At 52.4% G+C, this 20618-nt stretch overlaps 8 protein-coding genes across 8 annotated transcripts; 3 read left to right on the top strand and 5 right to left on the bottom strand.

The window, feature by feature from the left end:
* Positions 1-219: 219 nt before the first annotated feature.
* Positions 220-2931, bottom strand: N7482_010530 (uncharacterized protein; the record flags this gene model as incomplete). Its single annotated transcript, XM_056692654.1, has 1 exon — positions 220-2931. One exon carries the CDS (start codon positions 2929-2931, stop codon positions 220-222), a length of 2712 nt encoding a protein of 903 aa, XP_056538611.1.
* A 2068-nt stretch (positions 2932-4999) lies between these two features.
* On the top strand, positions 5000-6430 carry N7482_010529 (uncharacterized protein; the record flags this gene model as incomplete). The annotated part of the gene is made up of 1 exon (XM_056692653.1): positions 5000-6430. One exon carries the CDS (start codon positions 5000-5002, stop codon positions 6428-6430), a length of 1431 nt encoding a protein of 476 aa, XP_056538610.1.
* A 440-nt stretch (positions 6431-6870) lies between these two features.
* On the top strand, positions 6871-7757 carry N7482_010528 (GNAT family N-acetyltransferase; the record flags this gene model as incomplete). Its single annotated transcript, XM_056692652.1, has 4 exons — positions 6871-6910; positions 6971-7260; positions 7311-7428; positions 7507-7757. 4 exons carry the CDS (start codon positions 6871-6873, stop codon positions 7755-7757), a joined length of 699 nt encoding a protein of 232 aa, XP_056538609.1.
* A 253-nt stretch (positions 7758-8010) lies between these two features.
* On the bottom strand, positions 8011-9374 carry N7482_010527 (glucan endo-1-6-beta-glucosidase B; the record flags this gene model as incomplete). The annotated part of the gene is made up of 4 exons (XM_056692651.1): positions 8011-8120; positions 8176-8317; positions 8360-8497; positions 8703-9374. The coding sequence occupies 4 exons, from the start codon at positions 9372-9374 to the stop codon at positions 8011-8013; spliced, it is 1062 nt and encodes a 353-aa protein (XP_056538608.1).
* Positions 9375-11101: 1727 nt separating this feature from the next.
* On the top strand, positions 11102-11401 carry N7482_010526 (uncharacterized protein; the record flags this gene model as incomplete). The annotated part of the gene is made up of 2 exons (XM_056692650.1): positions 11102-11192; positions 11298-11401. 2 exons carry the CDS (start codon positions 11102-11104, stop codon positions 11399-11401), a joined length of 195 nt encoding a protein of 64 aa, XP_056538607.1.
* A 925-nt stretch (positions 11402-12326) lies between these two features.
* Positions 12327-14738, bottom strand: N7482_010525 (uncharacterized protein; the record flags this gene model as incomplete). The annotated part of the gene is made up of 5 exons (XM_056692649.1): positions 12327-13260; positions 13313-13403; positions 13459-13593; positions 13656-13915; positions 13990-14738. The coding sequence occupies 5 exons, from the start codon at positions 14736-14738 to the stop codon at positions 12327-12329; spliced, it is 2169 nt and encodes a 722-aa protein (XP_056538606.1).
* Positions 14739-15692: 954 nt separating this feature from the next.
* Positions 15693-18390, bottom strand: N7482_010524 (N-alpha-acetyltransferase 35, NatC auxiliary subunit; the record flags this gene model as incomplete). The annotated part of the gene is made up of 8 exons (XM_056692648.1): positions 15693-16634; positions 16694-16792; positions 16845-17102; positions 17158-17613; positions 17673-17894; positions 17946-18086; positions 18162-18229; positions 18291-18390. 8 exons carry the CDS (start codon positions 18388-18390, stop codon positions 15693-15695), a joined length of 2286 nt encoding a protein of 761 aa, XP_056538605.1.
* A 471-nt stretch (positions 18391-18861) lies between these two features.
* On the bottom strand, positions 18862-19203 carry N7482_010523 (ATP synthase subunit epsilon family protein; the record flags this gene model as incomplete). Its single annotated transcript, XM_056692647.1, has 3 exons — positions 18862-18936; positions 19005-19119; positions 19172-19203. 3 exons carry the CDS (start codon positions 19201-19203, stop codon positions 18862-18864), a joined length of 222 nt encoding a protein of 73 aa, XP_056538604.1.
* Between the last annotated feature and the right edge of the window lie 1415 nt (positions 19204-20618).

Raw genomic sequence — 20618 nt, 5'->3', positions numbered from 1 at the left:
TGTTACAACCAGCACATGAGCGGGCTGAATTCGGATTAGACGAAGAATATAAGTTCGCAGTGCTGTCAAAAGGCAAAGCCGTAGAGATGGGCGAATGCGATTCCGGTTCCGCTATCCCCGCATGCCGGTACCGGGGCGAGCAGCAGTAAACTTCTCCCGACAAAAAGGGAAGAACAGAACGTAGAAGATGCTTTCCTGGCAAAAAGTATACTTTACATGTCAGTCTCTTATTTGACTTCTGCCTCGATCCTTGGACTTTCGCTTTTCTCGGTGCTTGGTCTTTCGGGACTTGGTACTGCTATCACCGATTGGTGATGGCTCAGGCGACCCAGTCTTAGATTGCGACTCAGATCGGGCCTTGGATGAGTCTTCGCGGTGGCCTTTTTGTCTCTCATTCCTCTTCTTCTCTTTCTCTCGCTCTTCGTTTCCGTGCTCTTCGTGTTTCGACCGCTTGAGTTTTCGGAGTCTTTGGATCTCTTTCAGTTCTTCCTCCGCCCTTGCCATCTCCTGTTTTTTGATATTCTCCTCCTCTTGGAGCCTCTCATCTTCCTCACGACTCTTCTGCTCCTCGCGCCTTTCCTGCTTTCGGCGTTTTTTGCGCTCTCGTCGCTCCTCTCGCTTGCGCTTTAGTTCTCCGTCAGAGTCGGCTTTCTCCAAGTCAGTGGTGCTACCCTGAGGATGGCCGCGGGATAATTCCTCGTCCGGATCTTTTTGCCCCTGTCCATTTTCACTCTCATCCAGGCTTGCTGCTTGCTCCAGGAAGTGAGTCTCCTGGAGATTATTGGTGGCTGCAGACCCCTGGTCCGTAAGAATTCTCGCCAGTGCAGAGTATGCTTTGCTCATATCGCGGTAGGTGTCGATGACTTTTCTTTGGCATATCTTTTTGGACGTCGGTGAGGTGGCGTCCATGAGGTCGCGGACTCTTTTCATCATTCTCTCGGTCTGGATTTCTTTCCAGCCCAAAGTGTGGTTCGACATCTCACTCAGACTAGAAGAGCAACGATAACCGGCCTCTGATGTTCCGGTGACTGACTGCTCTGGTGGTCTATTGTTGACTAGCGTCGACTCATCATTGTCCAAACACATGGGCTCGGGTTCTTCGGCAATGGCTGGCTCGTTCGGTTGGCGCGGTGTAGGCTCCACAGTCTGTGATAAGCCTTCGGCGTCTTTTTCAGTCATCTCAATCTCCTCAACCTGAAAGTCGTCCAGGGAGCAATCAAAATATTCCTGGGAATGATCAAGTACTGGCATTTCCCCGACCGACTCAGCATCTTCATGCTGAGAGGGTAGGTATTCCTCATTCTGGGAATCAGTTTCTTCTGAGATGAAATCCTGTAGATCCTCAAAATCCTCCTGATCCGCTGCATCCTGTATAAGTGGGCGATGGGGCGATGCTGCGCTTCTTTCTTGGGTAGAGGGCCCGGGAGAGAGCAAGTCCACTTCGGCCATTTGAACATGAATTTCACGCTTGGACCTCAACCTTGCGCGAGTGGGCGTGCGTGGAGCGCCGGGTGATGGGGTTGTCTTTGCATCTATTAGCTTTCGGATTGCCTGTTCGTTTTTACTGCGAAATAAGCAGGTCTGGTGCCACCCCGTCATGACTTGGTCCTTCACAACTGGGCGAGACATGATGTCGCGAATCACTGAGGCAAAATCTCTGGGATCTGCTTTGAAGTGATCTAATTCTGTTTGGTCACCTTCAACTTTGTCCGTGATCCATTCAGCGTAGAGGTTTTCGATGAGTCTGAACACCCCTTGTTCGAAGGGATTGAAGTAGCTAGCCCCATTCCTTGTAATGCAAACACAGAAGATATTCTGTTGCCAGCAAGTCACAAAGAATTCGGGGGTGATGTGAAACCTGTATCCATCGATGAGCAGCAATCGACGGGGAGCGTTCACCCCAGCTGCACCAGTGGGGTTGGATGCTAGTTCGAAGACAAGCTTCATCCAATCCAGGAGGTGAAAGTCCTCGGCCCATCCGTCTGAGGTGAAGAAAATGGGAACCCCGTCAAAATTATCATGGGTTTTCTCCACTCTTTCAACTTTAAACGTGACTGCAGGCATCAGAGGCTCCCCAACATACGGCATGCAGCATATCACCGATGCCAGATCCCTGGGCTCACGTCTTTGGCCATTCACAGTCGATGGCCGTGGGATAGACAAGCGTCTGCTCCATCCGGAGGATGTTGTTGCCAGAGCGAGATCACCAAGTATGAAAACATTGTCCCTTGGGACATTGAGCCGTTCAAGATCATGCTGAAATTGCCCAGGAAATCTCCGAAGCCTTTCTTTTTGGCATTTGCGATCTTCCTTTTTCTTCTCAAATTCTCGCGCGATCTCCATCTGGCTGCCAAAATTCTCATGGGTAGAAATCCTTCGAGAGTGCCAGTTGTGCGTAATTCGCGTATCAACTTTTTCAACCAGCTTCAAGTACGTATTGGTAATATCGTCGATGAGTGTGCCCCTTAGCACGGGGAAGCGGGATTTCACCCATCGCTGATTCCATAACTTCGCGCCCTGTTCTTGTCTAAGAGACAGTTTCGAATTTGATCTTTTGAAGTTACTAGGACGTTTTATATAGGGACCACGAGCAGAATCTGGCGGACTCCCGGAGCTAGGTATTCCATGCCGATTTTCCGCATGGTTGGCGACGGGGGCTGCGGCCGAATCCTGATTGCCATTGAAAGTAGGCACGCTGTTCATATTGTTATTGCTGGTAGAGGCGCAGATAGCACCATCAATTCGTCGGGCCTTGAGATTTGGACTTTTGGCATTGGCTGTGTTGGCATTTTGGGAGATCCGCGCACTATCCAGAACGCGAATACGGCCGTTTTTGGGAGCCCTGTTCGAAATAGCGCGTCGAAAGGACACTGGAATGCTACCAGTCCCAGGGACAGCAGGGGTAATCTGGACTGCCTCCAGCCGCTGCATGGCGTATGGATTTTTGCGCCACAGGCTTGCCGCCCCTATGTTGACCGCCGCTTCGTGGTGAATCACCTCCTCTGAAGATGGCCCCAAAAGGAACATAAAATGTGGGCAGGTTGAACAGATCTGAGAAAGAAGTCAACTGGCTGTTGGCATGGGCTGGCATCCTTCAGACACAATTCCAAAATGACACTCACCGGAAATTTTCAACCCGCGATGCGGGTGCGATAGCCCCAGTAACGGTGCTGTTATGACATATCTGAAAGAAGCAAGATCCCGGGTGATGATTTTGTGAGCAGTCGCACGCCAATCGAATCTGCAGCGCTAGTAGCAGATTGGGATGCTTCACTGGTGAGTGCCCTGAAGAAAGTTGAAATGACCGGGTGACAGGTTCCGCGAAAAGTCGAGATGAGTTTTTCAAACGGGGAGAAAGTGTGACAGCAGAGGACCAGAAGTCCTATGCGTAGGAAGTGTTCCGCACAGAAAACAAGGCCTGCGAGCCGGGAAATGGCAATAAAAGGTTGGAAGCGTAATCTTCAAATCAACTCCGAGGGTTGCAGGAAGGGAAGAAAAAGATGAGAAAAATTGGCATGAGATGGAAGATTATGAAAAAGAAGCCAGATGAACGAGCGGAGTGCATTGAAGCGAGAGGGTTGGGTAAGGGAACTGGGGAGCGAAAGGCCGCCAACCGCTCTGAAATAAGCAACGAAAGATCGAGACGGCCGCGACACGTCCGATGCCAAGGCCGCTGCTATTTGAATAGCATCTCATGGGCTGAATGCCTTAACCACAAATATAAGGAAGGTGGGGAAGACATGTGGGACAATGAGGAAAGATCCAGATTGGACGCGGAAAATCTCGGAGTTATAATGGAAACCGTCTGCTGATATGTGGGAGTAAAGTTCAGACCGCATTTTTGGAAAGGCTTTGCACCCAAAAAGAAGAATTCGATATATATGACCTTTGAAGCAAATGCCGACTTGCATAAACTATTGATAGAATAGCAGTGATGCTCGGGCTTTTGATTGTCTTGGCTTTCTTACGAGCTCAGCTCTGTAAGAGAATACTCAATTAGATGAATAGATTTTTACCTCAAACATAATTAGGCTGGTCAGCCAAACATCAAGATAACAGAAAAGATGTCGATGTTTATAACGAATGAAAATTTTGGGTAAGCTGGCTGAAAAGGACACGGCGAATGTTATCTATCATCTGGCGGAGAGGAAACAATCCTATTGAGGCTAATGGATTTATCTGAGCGGAAAAGACCCGGAATTGGGGTGTTATTGTAGACACTGACCAAGCAGTCTGGCCCATGCTGGTTGGAAATCGAGCTGAGAAAAAGAAGTATTTGCATCTGGGAGGTCGACTGCAGCGGGAATGATGCCGGCCAACCAAGCTCCCAGGGTGAACGTAGTCTTGTTTTGGTCGGGCCGTCAACAGTCCTTACACAGTAAGCCGTCGTGTAAAGCAAGCTCCGGGGGTTAGACAATGGCGTGTGTATGATTAGGAATAGTTGCCTCTCCTTTCAGACCTTCCCCTGTTAACTCGGGCTTTCGTCGAAGTAATCAGTGGTGTTGGTGGTTGTTCAGGCAATTTGCGCTCCTTCTGCGTCACGATCCCGTTTGATTGGGCTCGCGTCTGCGGGACATTTAGGAATCTGAGCAATATTTTGAGAACATTGGAGCCAAGCTTAGCAGTGATTTGCGGTGCTTCCGCCTCTTCCAGTTCCCACGCCTTGGGTCGACAAGTTAGCCTTTAACGGGCATCCAGCTAAGCGAGACCCAGAAAAGGTTCAACGGGACCTAGGGTAGAAGGCCTATCAATTAGTTAACGAGGAACTAGTAACTACAGTTAGTTAATTCAAAATAAATACTAACTCTTAAGGAATCGAGAAGAAACAAGTTTGGGAAAATACCGCTATCACATGACCTATTCTTAGTTTCTCAGCAAAGGTCAGAAGTCGGTGTGTTCAAGTTCAGTGGTCACCCCCTTTTAAGAGCGCCACGTCGTACTCTTCAATCAAGCATCTCGCGTATTCACGTTCTTGTCCATCACACCCACAATTTCAGAGATGCGGACTCGCATGTACTTCGATGATGTCGCGTGGGAACGGAGTGAGGCCATCCAAGACGCTTGGGTACACGAACTGTTCAAGGAGGAGACTTTGATGGCTATAGGTCAATTTATCCTGAAACATCGAAGAGGAAAACCCGTTGAGCTGTGTGATCCACAAGCTGGGGGGTTCAATGTGTCCTTCAGAATGAAGTTTGAGGACGGCGGTTCTGCAATCATTCGATTTCCCAAGCCCGGTGCTACGATGTTTCCCGAAGAGAAGGTGCGCAATGAAATCGATATAATTAGGTATATTCACCAGCATACGACAATTCCCGTGCCAGTTGTTCTGCACTGGGGCACCAAAGAGGAAAATCCTCTCGGCCTTGGTCCATTTATCATCATGGAATATATTGACCATGTAATGGACCTGAGCGACGTCCTTAACACCCCTGGATTTGCGATTAAGGATCGTCCGATTCTCGACCCAAACATTGATGACGCCAAGCTTGAACTGCTATACGGACAGTTTGCGGATAATTTGCTTCAGTTGTCCACGCTACGGCTGCCTAGGATAGGATCATTGGTCCAGATTGACGGTTTCACCTGGGAGGTGGCTCAAAGACCACTACCCTATAGCGCGAATGAACTCGTGCGTGTAGGGACTCTACCGCGCTCTAAGTTGCCAAGAGCGAACGAAACTTTTCAATCAGCATCCACCTACTTCAATACACTGGCAGATCTCCACCTCGAGCATCTTATACACCAACGGAACGATGCCGTCGAATCCGCGGATGACTGTCGACGAAAATATATTGCAAGAGTATTGTTCCGTAAGCTCGCTAGGGAGGGTCGATTCACGACTTCTTCCACGAATCTCGGACCTTTCAACATCTGGTGTGACGATCTTCGGCCCGCTAACGTCTTGATCAACGAACATCTTCAAATCGTAGGGGTTGTGGACTGGGAATTCACTTATGCTGCACCAGTGGAGTTCTCTCACGCCCCACCGTGGTGGCTGCTTCTTGAGCAACCAGAGTATTGGCCGGATGGGATAGAGGCGTGGACAAAGGTGTATGAGTTACGCCTCCGGACGTTCTTGAAGGTGCTACGCGAACAGGAGGATGCAGCTATAGGCCACGGTAGACTGAAAGATGAACAAAGGCTTTCTAGGCCAATGCAACAAAGCTGGGAGAGCGGTGATTTTTGGGTCACCTATGCCGCGAGAAAACCCTTCGCGTTCGATGCTGTATTCTGGAAAAAGCTTGATGGCCGATTCTTTGGACCTGGAATGAATACCGAAGACGACCGTTGGAAAGGACGGATAGATCTTCTTACCGAAGACGAAAGAACAAATATGGAAAAGCTAGTCGAGAAGAAACTGGAAGAGACGAGAACGAGGGTTTTAGCCTGGGAGCCTGATGAGGTGGATCCGAATATCTTGAACTAGTATGTACCTGAGATAGGAGTACACGAAAAGGCATGGTTTTGAGAAGGCCTCCCATCTCCATTCACTGTTTGAATTCACATTTGCCACCTCTAATTACTTTGGCAAATATGTTTAGGTACTCTCCATATAGTAGGCTTATGTGGATAAACCCTGAGGTAATATCGTATGAAAAAGATACAGAAGTTTTAAATGATGTAGGTATAGGTGCTGAAGGGCGACCCAGGATTAGTGGGAACCCGTTTACGAACCTTAAGGTGCACGGTTGAGCGCGACGATTACATAATAGATCGATTACGTCGTTGCCATGGGTTCAACTTAGAGCGCAACCTTACCTCACCACCACCGACCAGCATGGCCGATGATGAGCTTCTGGGCTGCGCAGGAACATATCCTTATCACATGGCCAGATTCCTTTGAGGCAAAATTCGCCCCGGCCAACCATGGCGCAGGCGCCAGTCCCACTTACTCACGGCAAGCATGGTGCGCGATCCAGCCATCCCTGCCCCGGGTTTTATCCGAACCTGATCTAACTCTACGCAGAGATGCTAGCTCCAGTCGCGCGCTTGAATGCCAGAGTGTTTGAGTACGACCCAGTCATCGCGTATATGTTACTGGATATGTCACAGGAAGAGCGGCTAGCGTATTTGCCTTCCTACTGGTTGACACTTGTCAGGTCGGCTTTGCTTAATGATGCGCTGATCACCCAAGCCGATGACTGGAAAGCCGCTTCTGTCATTATTCCGCCCGGGAGACATGTTGATAACGTCTGGACACTTATCTATGCCGGGTTCCTCTCCGTCTTATTCAGGATGGGGTTTTCCGGTTTGAAGGTATGGTAATCTAAAGAAACGAAGACAGGTTGACAACTAACGACTCCAAGCGCCTTTGGACGGAATTCTCGGGCATGACCGACAACGCTAAGAGGAAGGGTCTCCACGGGCGGAAGCTGTATTACTACATCTTCAGCATCGGGACCGAGCCCGAGCACCGTGGAAAAGGTGGGCACATCTATTTCCCCCCCCCCCCCCCTTCACCCGGCCTAGCATGACTTGAGCAGACCACTCACTTGGCTGCAGGCCTTGCCAAAGCCATAATACGGGACTACATGAGAAGGGCCCAAGCGGAGAACGTTCCAATCTGGCTCGAAGCTACGACACCCAACTCTAGGAAGCTGTACCTCTCAATGGGGTTCGAGGAAATCGAGGAGGTTACACTTGGGAAGGGCAAAGTCGACAAAGACGCCAACCTTGAGCCTGGTGGCCCTGGTGTTCCCCTATGGGCGATGGTCTGGTGGCCCGAGCAGCCGCCGTGCCATCCTTCTCTCTAACCTAAAACTCTTCGCTGTGTCCCTATTCCCTCCTGCTATGCGTTAAGACACATCCCTACCACAATGCACAGTCCACTGGTCTATAGACCTGCTATTACTTCGCGAATATCGACTCGATATAGACTTTGGGGAAGCTTGGATTCGAGGGCGAAACAAGTACACAGTACGCCGCCCACTGGTGGACACGCAAAAGGAAATATGTTGATACATCAACAGAGGAAACAAAAGTATAAATGAAATGATACAAAGCAGATTACAAGACAACTCGCACCCATATGCCTTCGAGAAGATTGCCGGAATGAGTTTGGCAAACCCTCTCCAGCAAGTTGAGGTCCTTGGGAATCACCCCGCTCTTGACAGCATCTGGAAATACATTAGCAGCCATCCAATTTTCAATACGATGAGAGGGCACACTTACCCTGGTAAGACCAACGGTAATCATTAAGCTGAGCCTTCCAATTCCAGAACACCCAGCCCTGCAGCTTCTCGTACGAATGCGCCTGCGCAGCAAACCACGTCTCGTAGAAGTCAGTGTTCGAGCTCGGGTCCCAATCAGAGGACTACTGGGCATCATCGGGAACAGCTAGACTCCACTCGCCAACGATTGTGGGAGTGTCTCGGTCGCGGTTGTTGCTGTTGCAGGACTCTCTGATGTAGCTGTCGTGGCTGACATCGACACTCGTGTCCCACTTTAGGTACCGGTGGTCATCATAGGCCGCATAGTACAGGTTATCAATGTACTGGTTCGGGTCTCCGGAACCTCAGTGTTGGTCCATCATCTGGATGTGGAGGTAGTTGTTCTCATCGATTCCAGCGTTAGACTCATTGGCACGGATGCGCTGTGATGAAAGTTAGGTTTGCTGAAGATGCAAGTTTTGAGTGGAACCTACTGCAAAGGCCTGTGGGTAGTAGGTTGGACACAAGGAGGAGGCCTGGTCATTGTACTGCAGGGGTTCGTTGAGGTTCTCGAGCATTGCGCACGTTGCGGAACTCATTGGTGGAATGAATCAGACCACTCATCCATTCCAGGAACTGCAAAGCACGCTCGTACTGGTAGTCGATATAGAAGCCCGCATCGGAGGCATACTGGCCAGTAAGGGCATTTTTCGGAGTCTGGGCCCTAGGGGTACTGTGCAGGTCCATGATGATGTACATGCCGGCATCACTGGCCCAGCCGCACAGTCTCTTGACATAGTCGAGACCACCCTGGGGAAAATACTCGCTGTCCGAATAGACCAAGTCCACGCGGAGCCAGTACCCAACAGGCACACGGATAGTATTCAGGCCGTAGCTGACCGTCTCGGCGATGTCGTCCTGGGTAATCCAGCTATCCCAGTGCTTCTGGAAGGCGAGGTTGGCAGCCTCCTGGCCGAGCAAGCTCACGCAGTCAAACTCCGACTTGGTGCCACCGCAGCCCATCTCGCTCCAGACACTCTCGCCGCGCCAGGACTCAAAAATGAACTGTGAGCCCAGGTTGACGCCGCGGATCTTGCCATTAGAGGTTGAGAACAGATCCCGACCATCACTCCCTGTGATCTGCTTGTTGGTTGTCGGCAGCCGAGCCGTGGCTAGGGTATTCAGCGCGCTCAGCGCAACAAAGTTGGAGAAGAAGCCCATGATTGAGATTAAAGAGTGACTTGGGTTCTATGCTCAGGGCACAATGAGGAACCCTAGGTTGAACTAAATAGCCTCTCGGGACCTCGTGTGCACTCCGCGATCTACCTTAGGGCTCGTCAGTTCTCCGCGGTCATGTCAGCTTGGGCCGGGGGATGTAACCAGTCTGCAGGATCACAGCCTCGAGTTACAACCAGAAGAGCAAGGATGTGCGCTGTGTCAGGGTTGGCAATTGCCCTGATTGGATCATTGGCACATAATTCAAAAGGACAAGCAGTTCCTCAGATTCGTTAAATCGGTCCCTTTTCCTGGTATTAGCAACTTTTGGTCATATACCGCATTCCCTGCTCAAGGCAAAGCTCGTACAGGCTTCAAAGACTCGTTCCTGACTGCCGCTTGTTTTGGGAGCGAATCCTTTACGACGATGAGATTACGTGGTGGTTGGGGGCCAAAGTCCTGTAAGATGATGGGCAGTTTGGCCTCTGGAGATCTTGGTTCATCAGCATCCGATCTCCGATCGGCTACATAATCAAAGGGAGGACTTGTCCACAGTGACATCTGGATAAAAATGCGGTGCTAAGGGGAGTTAATGGTCTTCCGCCTGCTGTCCATGTTCGCGAGAAAGCCTACCCCTTTCCCCCAAGGTCAGGGACAGTTGGTTCCGGTTTTAGATGCAGTGGGGCCGTTTTTCTCAGCTCGGTACTCCGTAGATACCTGCCTCATGGGGCGGCACTTCACAAACGGGGCTGTAAAATAAAACCTGAATTATTTGTTATGCATGTGGTTGTCTCGAGCTCGACCAGTGGCCTTCATTAATTGTCATGTTCCCGAAATACACTTGGCAGGGCCGTCATTTCAATCTTCGCTCAATTGTTTATTCGGACCACTTGTTGCCACGGTCTCTCATAGAATAACGCTGCTGATGAGCCAGTGTATCTCCCACTGCCGTCTAGAGCAAGTGGACCCTGACGCCTTCTGACCTTCTGGGCAGTCAGGACGAAGAGTTGAGTACTTCTCCTGCTCACATAAATCAGCACCTTTCCACCCCTGATGTCACCGAGGAAATAAAGAGGAAATAAAGACATAACACAGTTTGTGTAGCCAAGGGCATTGTCATCTCTCATCAATGGCACTCCTCTGCCGCAATCGGGTCAAAATGTCAAGTATGATCACCGATCCTCCCATCGCAAACCCAATCCAAGTTTCTGACCGAACTGGCCCCAACCGGTTTTCTTCATAAAACCGGGTTAGAGTCCTGATGTTGTCGTAGTGATCCTTCAAGGTAGGATCCCTGAGCAGGACCCTGATGGTGACCAATTGTGCGGCAGGGGAGCCCTCAACAGGGGGGGGGGGGCTTGCCGTGGTGTTCACCGAGAGGAGTTCTCTGTCCGATCCCCGTGCCAGGATCTACCTTGATCACTTCTCTGAGTGCGTCGTAGATTGTCATTGGAGTTCTCAGCTTGGTGTCTCTTCTGACGATTCATTATCGGGCCGGGGTGTGTCTGAGAGCACGCCGCAGGCTGGATCGGGGGACCGAGGCTCTGGGATTCTTTGTGGACTTTCCATCTGCTGCTGGATTTTCTCACCAGGCAGAAGGCGAAGGTTGACGAGGATTAAAATCCGAGGAGGAAGTCCAAAATCACGGGGATGTTGGAAACCATTGCACTCAATCCGATGGATGCTTCTCGGAACGGCGAGCGGTGGAGAGTGAAGGAAGTGAATCACTCAACATGAAGCAGTTCAATCCCAGTGGATGGATTGTGACTTTTGCGACCGCCCTCTGCTCTGTTTCAACTGAAATTCCCAAGACTTTCGTTCAGGGTAAGATCTTGCCGATAAATGCTGTTTCATGTGTTGGCAGGGACTCACCACTCCGATGTATGTCAGTCGCCGGTCATCATAGACACGCGCCTATGCCCAAAACAGTCTACGCTCTTCTTTTTACTGGAGCTGATCGTGAGACTGGCGCTGACTCGCTTAGCGCGATGTCGGCCCGATTGGATCATGTGGCTTCAACAGAGAATCGATGACATCTTGTCATGACGGAGCTAAAAAAAAAAAAGACATCCCGGAACGCCTCCCCGCAGAACACAATCCAGACCACTCTATCAGCCCCCGACGCTCACCAAAAGCCACCGCCATAGCATCCATCACCCCAGTTCTCACTCCGAAAACCCTTCATCTCCCCAGCAGCAACACGAGGACAAGCTCTACGTATCACAAAAGCAACGTAGGCAGCCTACGAAACGCCTGCGGACTTCACCCTAACCCCGAAACATCACAGAGCGCCGAGTGGGGACGATAAGCATGGTCGATCAGGCGACTCCGCTGCGGGCCGCGGGGAATTCTCGGCCGGCCGAACGCTGGGCCCGGTCTGCAACGCCAGAGGACCACTTCCGGGTCGTAAGGCTGTGAGCTGCGAATGAGAGCGCGGCTCGCACCCGAAGAGGATGAGGGGCCGGCGGATAGGCCCGGATGATACGCGGACTCTAGCTTGGGGATGGGCTCGATCGCGTGGGCGAAGGTTATTATATGTATGGCTCGGACGCCGCGGTCTACTTGACACTGCGAGGGCGGCCGCATTTGAGCTGCTCAGGAGGGAGAGGATTCCAGCTACTCTGGTTTCGCGAGCAGGTTTGGCCGCGTTGTTCGCAACGCTTGCTCAGAGGAGAGGGTACAATCCGGTCCGCATGAAGCAAATGAGCAATTCAGGTATGTGTTGCCCAAGTTGATATCGCATATTAGTGGGTATGCTGTTTAAACCGCACTGACAGACCCAAGTGCCATGCAGGGTATACAAAAACGGTACAAGGATTGTCACATTATTCGCCACGGCGTGCCTCCCTCCCCAAACGCCCAGGTCAAAACAGAAACCAGCATCACAAGTCCTCCCGACGCCATGATGGAAAAAAAAACCAGGAAGGATAGACAAAAAGAAAAGAGCGACCAGCGACTTCACACAGTCGGGCTGGCGCCGCGCATACTGGGGAACAGCATGACGTCCGACACACGTCCCAAGATGTTCTGCATACTCCAATCCTCAAGCGGGGGCGCGGAGCCACCAGCGGGCGCCATATTGGGCGGCAGATCCGGGGTGGTATCCATCGAGGGCGGCGACGGCAAGATCAGCGGCGAGTACGTCCGTCGGCGGTGTGGCGCAGCCGGCGCCGTTTTGCGGTCCCGGAAGGCTTCACGGATCTCGCGCAGTGCACGCAGCGATGAGGCGAGATGTTTGGCAGAATCGGTGCGGTTATTCTGGTCGGTCTTGCCGTCCGCATACACGTGGTCGGCCAGGACGTTCTCCAGCCGGTCGATCAGCTCCCAGGTCTGTGGGCCGTCGTCGGTGGAAACGAGCAGGAACGCGGATGCGATAGATCGCTGCAAGCTGATCCATGATCGGGAGCAGTGCGAATTGATCTCGTGCAGCTCGACGAAGGCCTCGATGGTGCTGATCAGGCTACTGATGCACTCGTCGTGGATGACAGCTCGGCGCGACTCGTCGAGATGGGTATGCCGGTCTAAAGATACCCGACACAAGACAGAAAGGAGATACGAGGAGTGTAGGCGCAGCTCGGTGCGCTCAATGTGCTCCGCGAGCGACCGACATTGCTCACGGTGTCGCAAATGTGGGGTGGCTTCGGCGATCATCCGCTGTATCCGGTGCTTGTACTCGCGAATCTCATGATATCGTGGCTGCTGGGACTCGGGGTACATGCGGGATCGCAGCACTTCCAGTGCAAGCGAGACCACGCGGCAGAGAGTCTCGAAGTATGTTCGATAGCCCGGCATGGATTTACGATCAAAGGGAATCTCGGGTTGGCTGACCATGGTTATAGATGGCCGATCATAAGCGAGCGAGAAATGGCTATTTTGAAAGGCCATCGCCCACCTGTGCAGCATCAGCATCGAGCTCAGCAAGTGGCAAGGGGCAAAGAACCTACCAGACGCGCCTTCGATTGGCCTGCTCCTCGGCTGTGAATCCTGTAGTCTCGACGTGAAGCCCAAGAACAAGACACATACGCTCCGTCATGCCTATAAGGTACATTAGGTGAGAAAGGGTCCCATTGTGCCCAAAGTTCCAACTTACCAAGCAAAGTGTAAGAAGCACCGGCGTTCATGTTATATGACAGAACATTGCTAATAATGAGCAGAATTTGGATGACCTCTACAGTGGGTTGCGACACATAATTCAACATGCGCAGGCATTGGTATGCACAAGACACTGGAATGGGCATCAGTACAATGGCAACCTCAGCATTCTCCTTCGTTTCGTGTGGGTCATACCGTATATCCATGAAGTCATTTCACGGTCGGCACTTGCCAGATCGGACAATTGGCACCCCGAGGCAAGCACCGCAAAAAGCAAACTGAGAAACGGCAGGTCCATTCCGAACGGCTTGACTAACCCATTCGCATCTGGTTTATAGACACCCCCAGCCCGTCGCCTGCCTTCGAGTAACCAATGTGTCTTCTGTTCAAGCTTGCCGAGATCGGGTAGTACCGGATATAACACGGCGCCGATATCTTTATAAAACCCCAAAAATCTATGCAGAAGGGAGATAAATCTGAGTCAGTAGTCCAATCGCAGCCACCGTTCCGCACGTTTCACGCGACATACCGTTGACATTTCTCGTCGTCCGGGAGCACCGCACACACCCCGGCAATATTGAAAGTATATGGATCGGAGGACCACAAGTCCACAAATGGATATGCCGCCGACTCGTTGCCCAGAGCGAGCTCTGCCAGCAAATCCTCCTGAGGCAGCGCCTGCGCTGTATCCTCAGAGCCCTTGGACTTATCCAGAATGTCGACGAGGGCGGACCGAGACCCAAGATGGACGGCGCCCGTCTTCAACACGTTCGGCCCGTACACGCCCTGCGACCGGGCGGAATCCTTTCGTTCCAAGGACCTTGCCTCGCTGCGTTTGCGGGACGAATGTGCGTTGAACAGCGAGTGTAGGCTGCCAAGGATCTGCTCCATGACCCTCATCTTGGTATTCACGTCGTCCCATTCCGTCTGCGAGATGTCAATGATCTCGGGGAGGTCCGAGTCGTCGCTGGCTTGGGTGTACTGGGTGTACCGCTCGGGAGCGCAGGAGGCATCGCATGTAGAAGGCGCGGACGCAGCATAGGAAGGTGGGATGCCTGGAGAGACAAAGGAAGGCTGCAGCGTTGTGGGGGACGCGGTAATAGCGGCGGCGGGTATGGGGAGCTCGTCGGAGGAGGGCGGGCGACCGTAGGAACAGGTGAAGCTGCGCTTGACGCAATTGCTACAGGGCACGTTGCGGTCGCAGCGGACTTTGCTGGCGCGGCAGGGCAAGCAGGTCTTGCACTCGCGCGGGCGGCGGCGGATGGGATACGTCGGCATGGTTCAACTATCTGCTGGACGAGCGGGGACGGCTTGCTTGCCTACGGCGAGCGGCGGGCAGGGGAGGTAACGGCATAGGCAGGTCGGGGTCGGATGAGGCCGAGCGAAAGACAGGCGAGAGAGAGCACGTAGCCGGCCCTCGGACGCGGGACTAGGCGACTGGGCGAGTAGGCGTCTTAAGGCAGGAGCTGCTGGGGCGGGTTCGTTTAGGATGAAAGGGAATGGCTAGAGCCGCCACGGGCGCTGCTGGGGCAGGGATGAGGTCCGTGAGCGACGCGTGAGATGTATCGAGTTACCGAGGAAGTTTTGTTGATTGAAGCTTGCAGATTGGAGACGGGGCAAGGAACGAGATCGCGGGAGGCCCGCAGATGTGAATCCGAGCTGCCGAGAATGGTGTGCAGCCTGACGGGTGCCGATCACAAAGCCAATTTTCAGAAATGACCGGATTGGGATTGACAGCACTGAGATTATTTGAGTTTATCTCGACGATGTCGGCGGATTTCGCGGGGTCAAGTGGATGAAAGCTGGCCGAAGTGAATGATTTCATAGCGGGCTCAAGTCCCGTGGTTCGCAGTGCCGAAAGCGGGCAGTCAACTGCGTGTTAACTAACTACAGTACTTCCTGTATCTATTTACGAATGATGGGGCCGTTGGGAGTGGTGGGGCCCTTAGCCTGTTCCTGAGGTCGATCCTAGTAGGAGCACGGGATATACTTGAAATGCTGACAGTATTTGCTCGCTATCGTAAAAATAGATGTTATGCGGCTCTACGCCATTCCTCGTATGCCTCAGTCCAGGGGCACAATCGCTCACAGCGCCTGCCAGATACAACAAAGCCCATGACATGCAACTACCTAGCAATGCAATCAGAAAGGGGGGCTAGTGGGGTTGGGGGAGAGACAATCATTTTTCATTTTCACAGTTCCCGAGTCTCTTTCACAGAAGGGAGGCACGGCTCAAGAGGTAGGGGGGTTTGCGGTTTTATTTTCCGAAATCTGCGGCACGATCCACCAGTCATGCCACTGCGTCTTCGAGCCAATCTCGGGGATCACCACCTGAAGATTTACCGGCTTCTTCTCGGAAGGTGGGGAATCGCCCAAGAGGGCCTTCTTGACGGTCTCAATCGCAATGCTGGCCCCGATGCAGGCGCGCATGGTGTCCTTGATGTCGCGGCGCCAGTCTTCCTCGATGGCGATCGACGGTTCTCTGGTGGGTGAGGAGACATCCTCACTGAAGGCACCATTAGCAAGAGTCGCCTCCCATGCCTTTCGGGCCTCGGTGATGGCCTTGGAAGCACGGTCCAAAATGGTAGTGTCCGCATCGCCGTCCAGCGTGGCCTCACGCTGGTACTCCTCATACGGGACCAGCTCGGGTAAAGAGATGGGCATAAAGGGCTTCATGCGGAGCTCGTAGCGTAGTCGGTCACTCGAGTAGGCCTCGGGGCTCGAAGCAGATGGAAGCACATTGTGTCGAGCCAGCAGAACATAGAGGGCGTGGAGGGCGATCGCGAAAGCATCGATCGCAATTATATGCGTTGTCAGCCTCTCAAGATAAAGAAATGATTTGTGGAATGCAGGAGACGTCTGCGCAGGATTTTCGGCGCGACTACTGCTTGACACTAGATCGCGCTTTCTAGCTGCCACAATGAAGGTGCGAATCCGATCAAGGTGGGCCAGATGGGTGGAGCAGATGTGTGACAGGTACCAATACACGCCAGGGAGCTCTTCGGGGGCGTAGATCGATAGCTCGAATCCCATTTGCAGGATGAGTCGGAGCTGGATAAGTTTTTGATGGTAGGCCCAGCTACTAAGTGGGTATGAAAAGGTAGCTTCTCCGCCCGGAAATTGCAATGCAGGCTCGGCGCTGAGGTTCTGAAGCTGAAGGTCGAGCTCCTCGGCCTGGAAGTAAAATAATGTAAGCTTCGATGAATCAAGATTGGACTCTGGAGTGGATATACCTCCATCTGCAGATTGTCCCAGTCGATAACAGTGTGGCAGATGGTTCGACGGATCCGACATCGGTTCAAGCAGGCACATCGTACAGTATCCACAAAAGGCTACAAGCAATTAGGAAACTTCCTAGTGAATCTGGTCTAGGGTGGACCGTACCTGAGCAAAGCGTTTCACAAATCCTTCCATCTGTTGGGCAATTTGGAAACGTGGATCTGACGGTACTTCTACCTCATCAGTGTTCGCTCGAAGCAATATACTTGATGGCAAGACGAGCTCCGCAAGGTCGTCATAGAGAAATTGTTTGACAGAAACAGCCCCAAGAATTGTCAAGTCGCTCACGATCAGGGCCTGGAGAAGCGATCGAATATAGACCGACGGCTGGGGTTTTCGGGAGAGTAACGTCCACACGGCGGTCTAGCATCGAAGACTTAATAAAACTGTGCACAAGTGAACGTTTCCATAACCGTACCTTGAAGTTGCTTGGACCCCGATAGTCGAGTATCTGTTGCAAGTCAATTGCATCTTGACATAGCCGCTTCATGTGCGCAAAAGCATCCTCGTGCTTGATGTGGACAATTGGACGAGGCGGCACAGTGCTGGCAAGCTTCCGCTGAAGCTTCAGGCTAAAGGCCTCCGGCACCGTTGTCCCCAGAGATACGGTCTCAGCCAAAGCCTTCAAATGGGATAAGCATGACATAAAGCTATCTGTTGACCTGGTATCCAAGATTTCGAGATCCTGGTCCACTGAAGCCAAAAAGTCCCGGCGAAGCAGCAGCCTGCTCCGAATGGCATCTCGAACCTTTTGGTCTATTCCTTCCTCGACCTCAACCCAATCCACCGCCTGGTCCAGCAGGCGATAGAAATGCGATGAGTCGAAAGCGGATAATAGGGAGCGGTTGTATAATTGAGTAACGAAGTCTTCTTCCTGTATCACCAAGCACCGTCAGCGCGGTTGGTCATTTTCCCAATAATCATCCAACGCACCTCATAAAAATATTCGGAAGCCACACGCGCATGCACAAAGTCGCATGACTTTATCAGTGCAAGGCAATATGCGCGAAGGACGTGGCTGACCAGTGGCGATTCGCTGGGCACGCGATCAAACCGCGCATCTTCCATTGTTCTCGGTACGGGCCATAATAGCTTGTCGATGTAGATGGACGTAAAGAGAGTCTGGGAAAGAGGGTGGCCCATATGCCATGCCATCTACAAGGATACTCAGTAAACAATCGGCCCATAGCTATGCGATACACCCACCTCATGACAAAGCAATTGGTCCATCAACCCCACAACCTGCTTCGGTGTCAAATCCCGTCGCACATCGTAATTGTCTTCCAGCGCCTGCGCCTGGTTCTCTCCCGGCGCTATATAGCCGCTGTCCATCTTGGAGTCCATGATCTATCATAAATCCCAACAATTATCAGCATTCATCCCTCTCCTGCACGCTGCTAACCCAGGGTGACAATGACGCACCTCCAATGCGCCCACGGCCTCAAAGAGCGTGAACGTTTCATCCTTGACGAGCTGGCCGGTCCGCAGTTCTATGAAGTAGGATATTCGTTAGCTTTTAGAGACAATGCCAGGAATGGGGGACAGTCTTACTCGAGGAGGCCTCCGTAAAGTCGGCGGTGATGTCGCGCGGAACAGCCGACTGCGCAGCCGCCCGCGGCGGGGGCACGCGAACCTCGTTATTCGGCAGCATCGCACAGAGAATCAAGGCTCTGCAGTCCGCTGCCGGGTCTTCTCATGGAATGAAGGGGTAAATCGAGAGATACAACCGGCGGGGTTTCGAGTGGGAATAAGATCGAGGGGTGAGCGGGGGGACGTTGGCGGGAAAAGCGCTTCGGGCAGGGCGGGCGGGCAGGGCCCTCTGACGTGCAGCTACTGCGGCCGGCCACCGGAGGGTACAATTAGACCAAGCTACGACCAGGTTCCAGCTACAATTCCACAAAGTTGGGCGCTGATGGATATACGAAAGAATGCGATTTGAAGGTCTGTTTGTCCGTCCAGACACAACCTGTATTGCTACACATGTACAAAAAAGTTCAATTGTCTTCCCGGGGTCCCTCTAAATCATCGCTCATGTCCGATCGCAGCCCCGGGTCCATCGCTCCGCTAGAACAACATGACTGTATCATGTCCATTCGTTCGTGCTCAGGTGAATGCTGGTCGTCTATTTCTCGGCGGCCTGGGCAAGGGCCTCGTTGTTGGCCTGGGCGAGCGAGCGGACCTCGCCCTGCTTGCCGTTCTGTTTATCACAAAAGATCGCATCAGCCCCATCAAGCCAATCCAGGAATATATTCTGTTTCAACTAACCTCCCACTTAGCGAAACGGAGGTCCATCTGACCGCGGCGCTCGGCGTTGAGACGGGGAGTCTCCTTGAGGGAGCGGCGCACCGCACGGGCGGCAATGGCCAGGTAACGGTTGTAGCTAGACTCAGGGTTAGCATTGGCGGAATTTGGCGGGATCGGATGAATCGTACGTGAGGCCGGCGGCTTTCCAGGCGGCAGTCATTTTGAAAGGTGGATGCGGAGAGATGGGTGGTGGAATTGAAGGGGGTGAAAACGGAGTTTGGAAGCGTTCGACTTCGGAGAATCGGGAAGGGTATTCACGTGACACTTATGGGTACGATCTATAGGTCACGTGTGTCCGACGTCAATCCAGCTTTGCTTCAATAATAGTCGTTTCGTGTCACTCATTTCTCGCTCTCTATCAATTACTGTTAACGAGAAAACATGGCCTTCATACTCTTCACAATAATTTGAAGTGTTCGGCGGATTTCTGTGGGTCTCCGCCTGCGTTTACGAGTACAATTGCTCAGCAAGCTCTCTCGTTCGCAATGCGATGGAATAGCATTAGGTGGGAGGACGAAACGATCCTCGGGATTTCAAAATCGTGATCGATCGATCCATTGCTTCGCTTCGGCCTCTAATTTACGCTGATTCATCACCCTCGATCTATGAGTTCTACTCGGCGGGGAACCTAACGTTCGACCCACCTGACCAATATCAAATAACAGCGGGCATATCTGGAGATTGGTAAAAAAGGGAGCAAGGCCCATCATCACCAGGCCGCGTTCGAAATGTTGATGGATTTGGAGTACACTACCCCGTGGGGTTGCAGCACTGACGCTCTTTTTGGGACTACCCTCTCCCCCTCTCCACTTCTCCCCTGGGAGCTTTCCTTTTTCCAAAGATGGAGGTCGCTGGTGACTGCCATACCCCGCAGTAGTGTGACTGTCCTAGTTCACGAAGGCCTCTGGGCCGGCCATCGATAATCACATCCTCCTATCCTCCTCTTCTCCAACTTCCCTTCGAGCCGTCACTCAGCAAATACCACTCCACGGTCGTACATTGCTCTTTCCTTTCCAAGATTTGCGTTTAGCCTTTGGTTATCCGGTAAGTACCTTTCCATTTCAAACTGTGCATTGTTCGTCCCGCACTCTCTGTCCTTTCAGTACCTCTCTCGGTGGGTCCTTTCGTCACCGTTTGAGGCGTTGAAGATCCGGGGTATTCTCTCTGCTGGCCATGATCTTGTTCGAGACGAGTACGACTTCATGGCCATTCGGCCCAGCTACTTCCTGATACTCGAATCCCCCTGCTCGCACTTGTTTTCCGCCTGTATGGGGTCTCCGGTGACGGTTCACCGTCACCAGCATCTCGAGACACACTGCACATACGGAACAGATTCTTGCCCTTGCCTTTCTACCCGACCTTGCCCCTGCTGTGCCAGTTGCCGAATGCCGTTTCCTGGACGTTGAAGTCTCTTCACGGCCTGCATTCTTTCAGTTCTGTGGTCCCAGGTAACAGTCCACCGCTGGCGTCGTTTGGGGACGGCCTGCTCATCTCTTCACCATTCCAGGCCTCCTTTGCAGACTAAATTGGCCATGGGTTCCTGCTTCCGGCTCCCCTGAATACCCCGCACATCTA

This window comes from Penicillium canariense, assembly GCF_028826845.1.
Source record: "Penicillium canariense strain IBT 26290 chromosome Unknown utg000008l_segment0_segment0, whole genome shotgun sequence".
NCBI classification, from domain to species: domain Eukaryota; kingdom Fungi; phylum Ascomycota; class Eurotiomycetes; order Eurotiales; family Aspergillaceae; genus Penicillium; species Penicillium canariense.
This window is presented reverse-complemented; position numbering and strand designations above follow the sequence as displayed.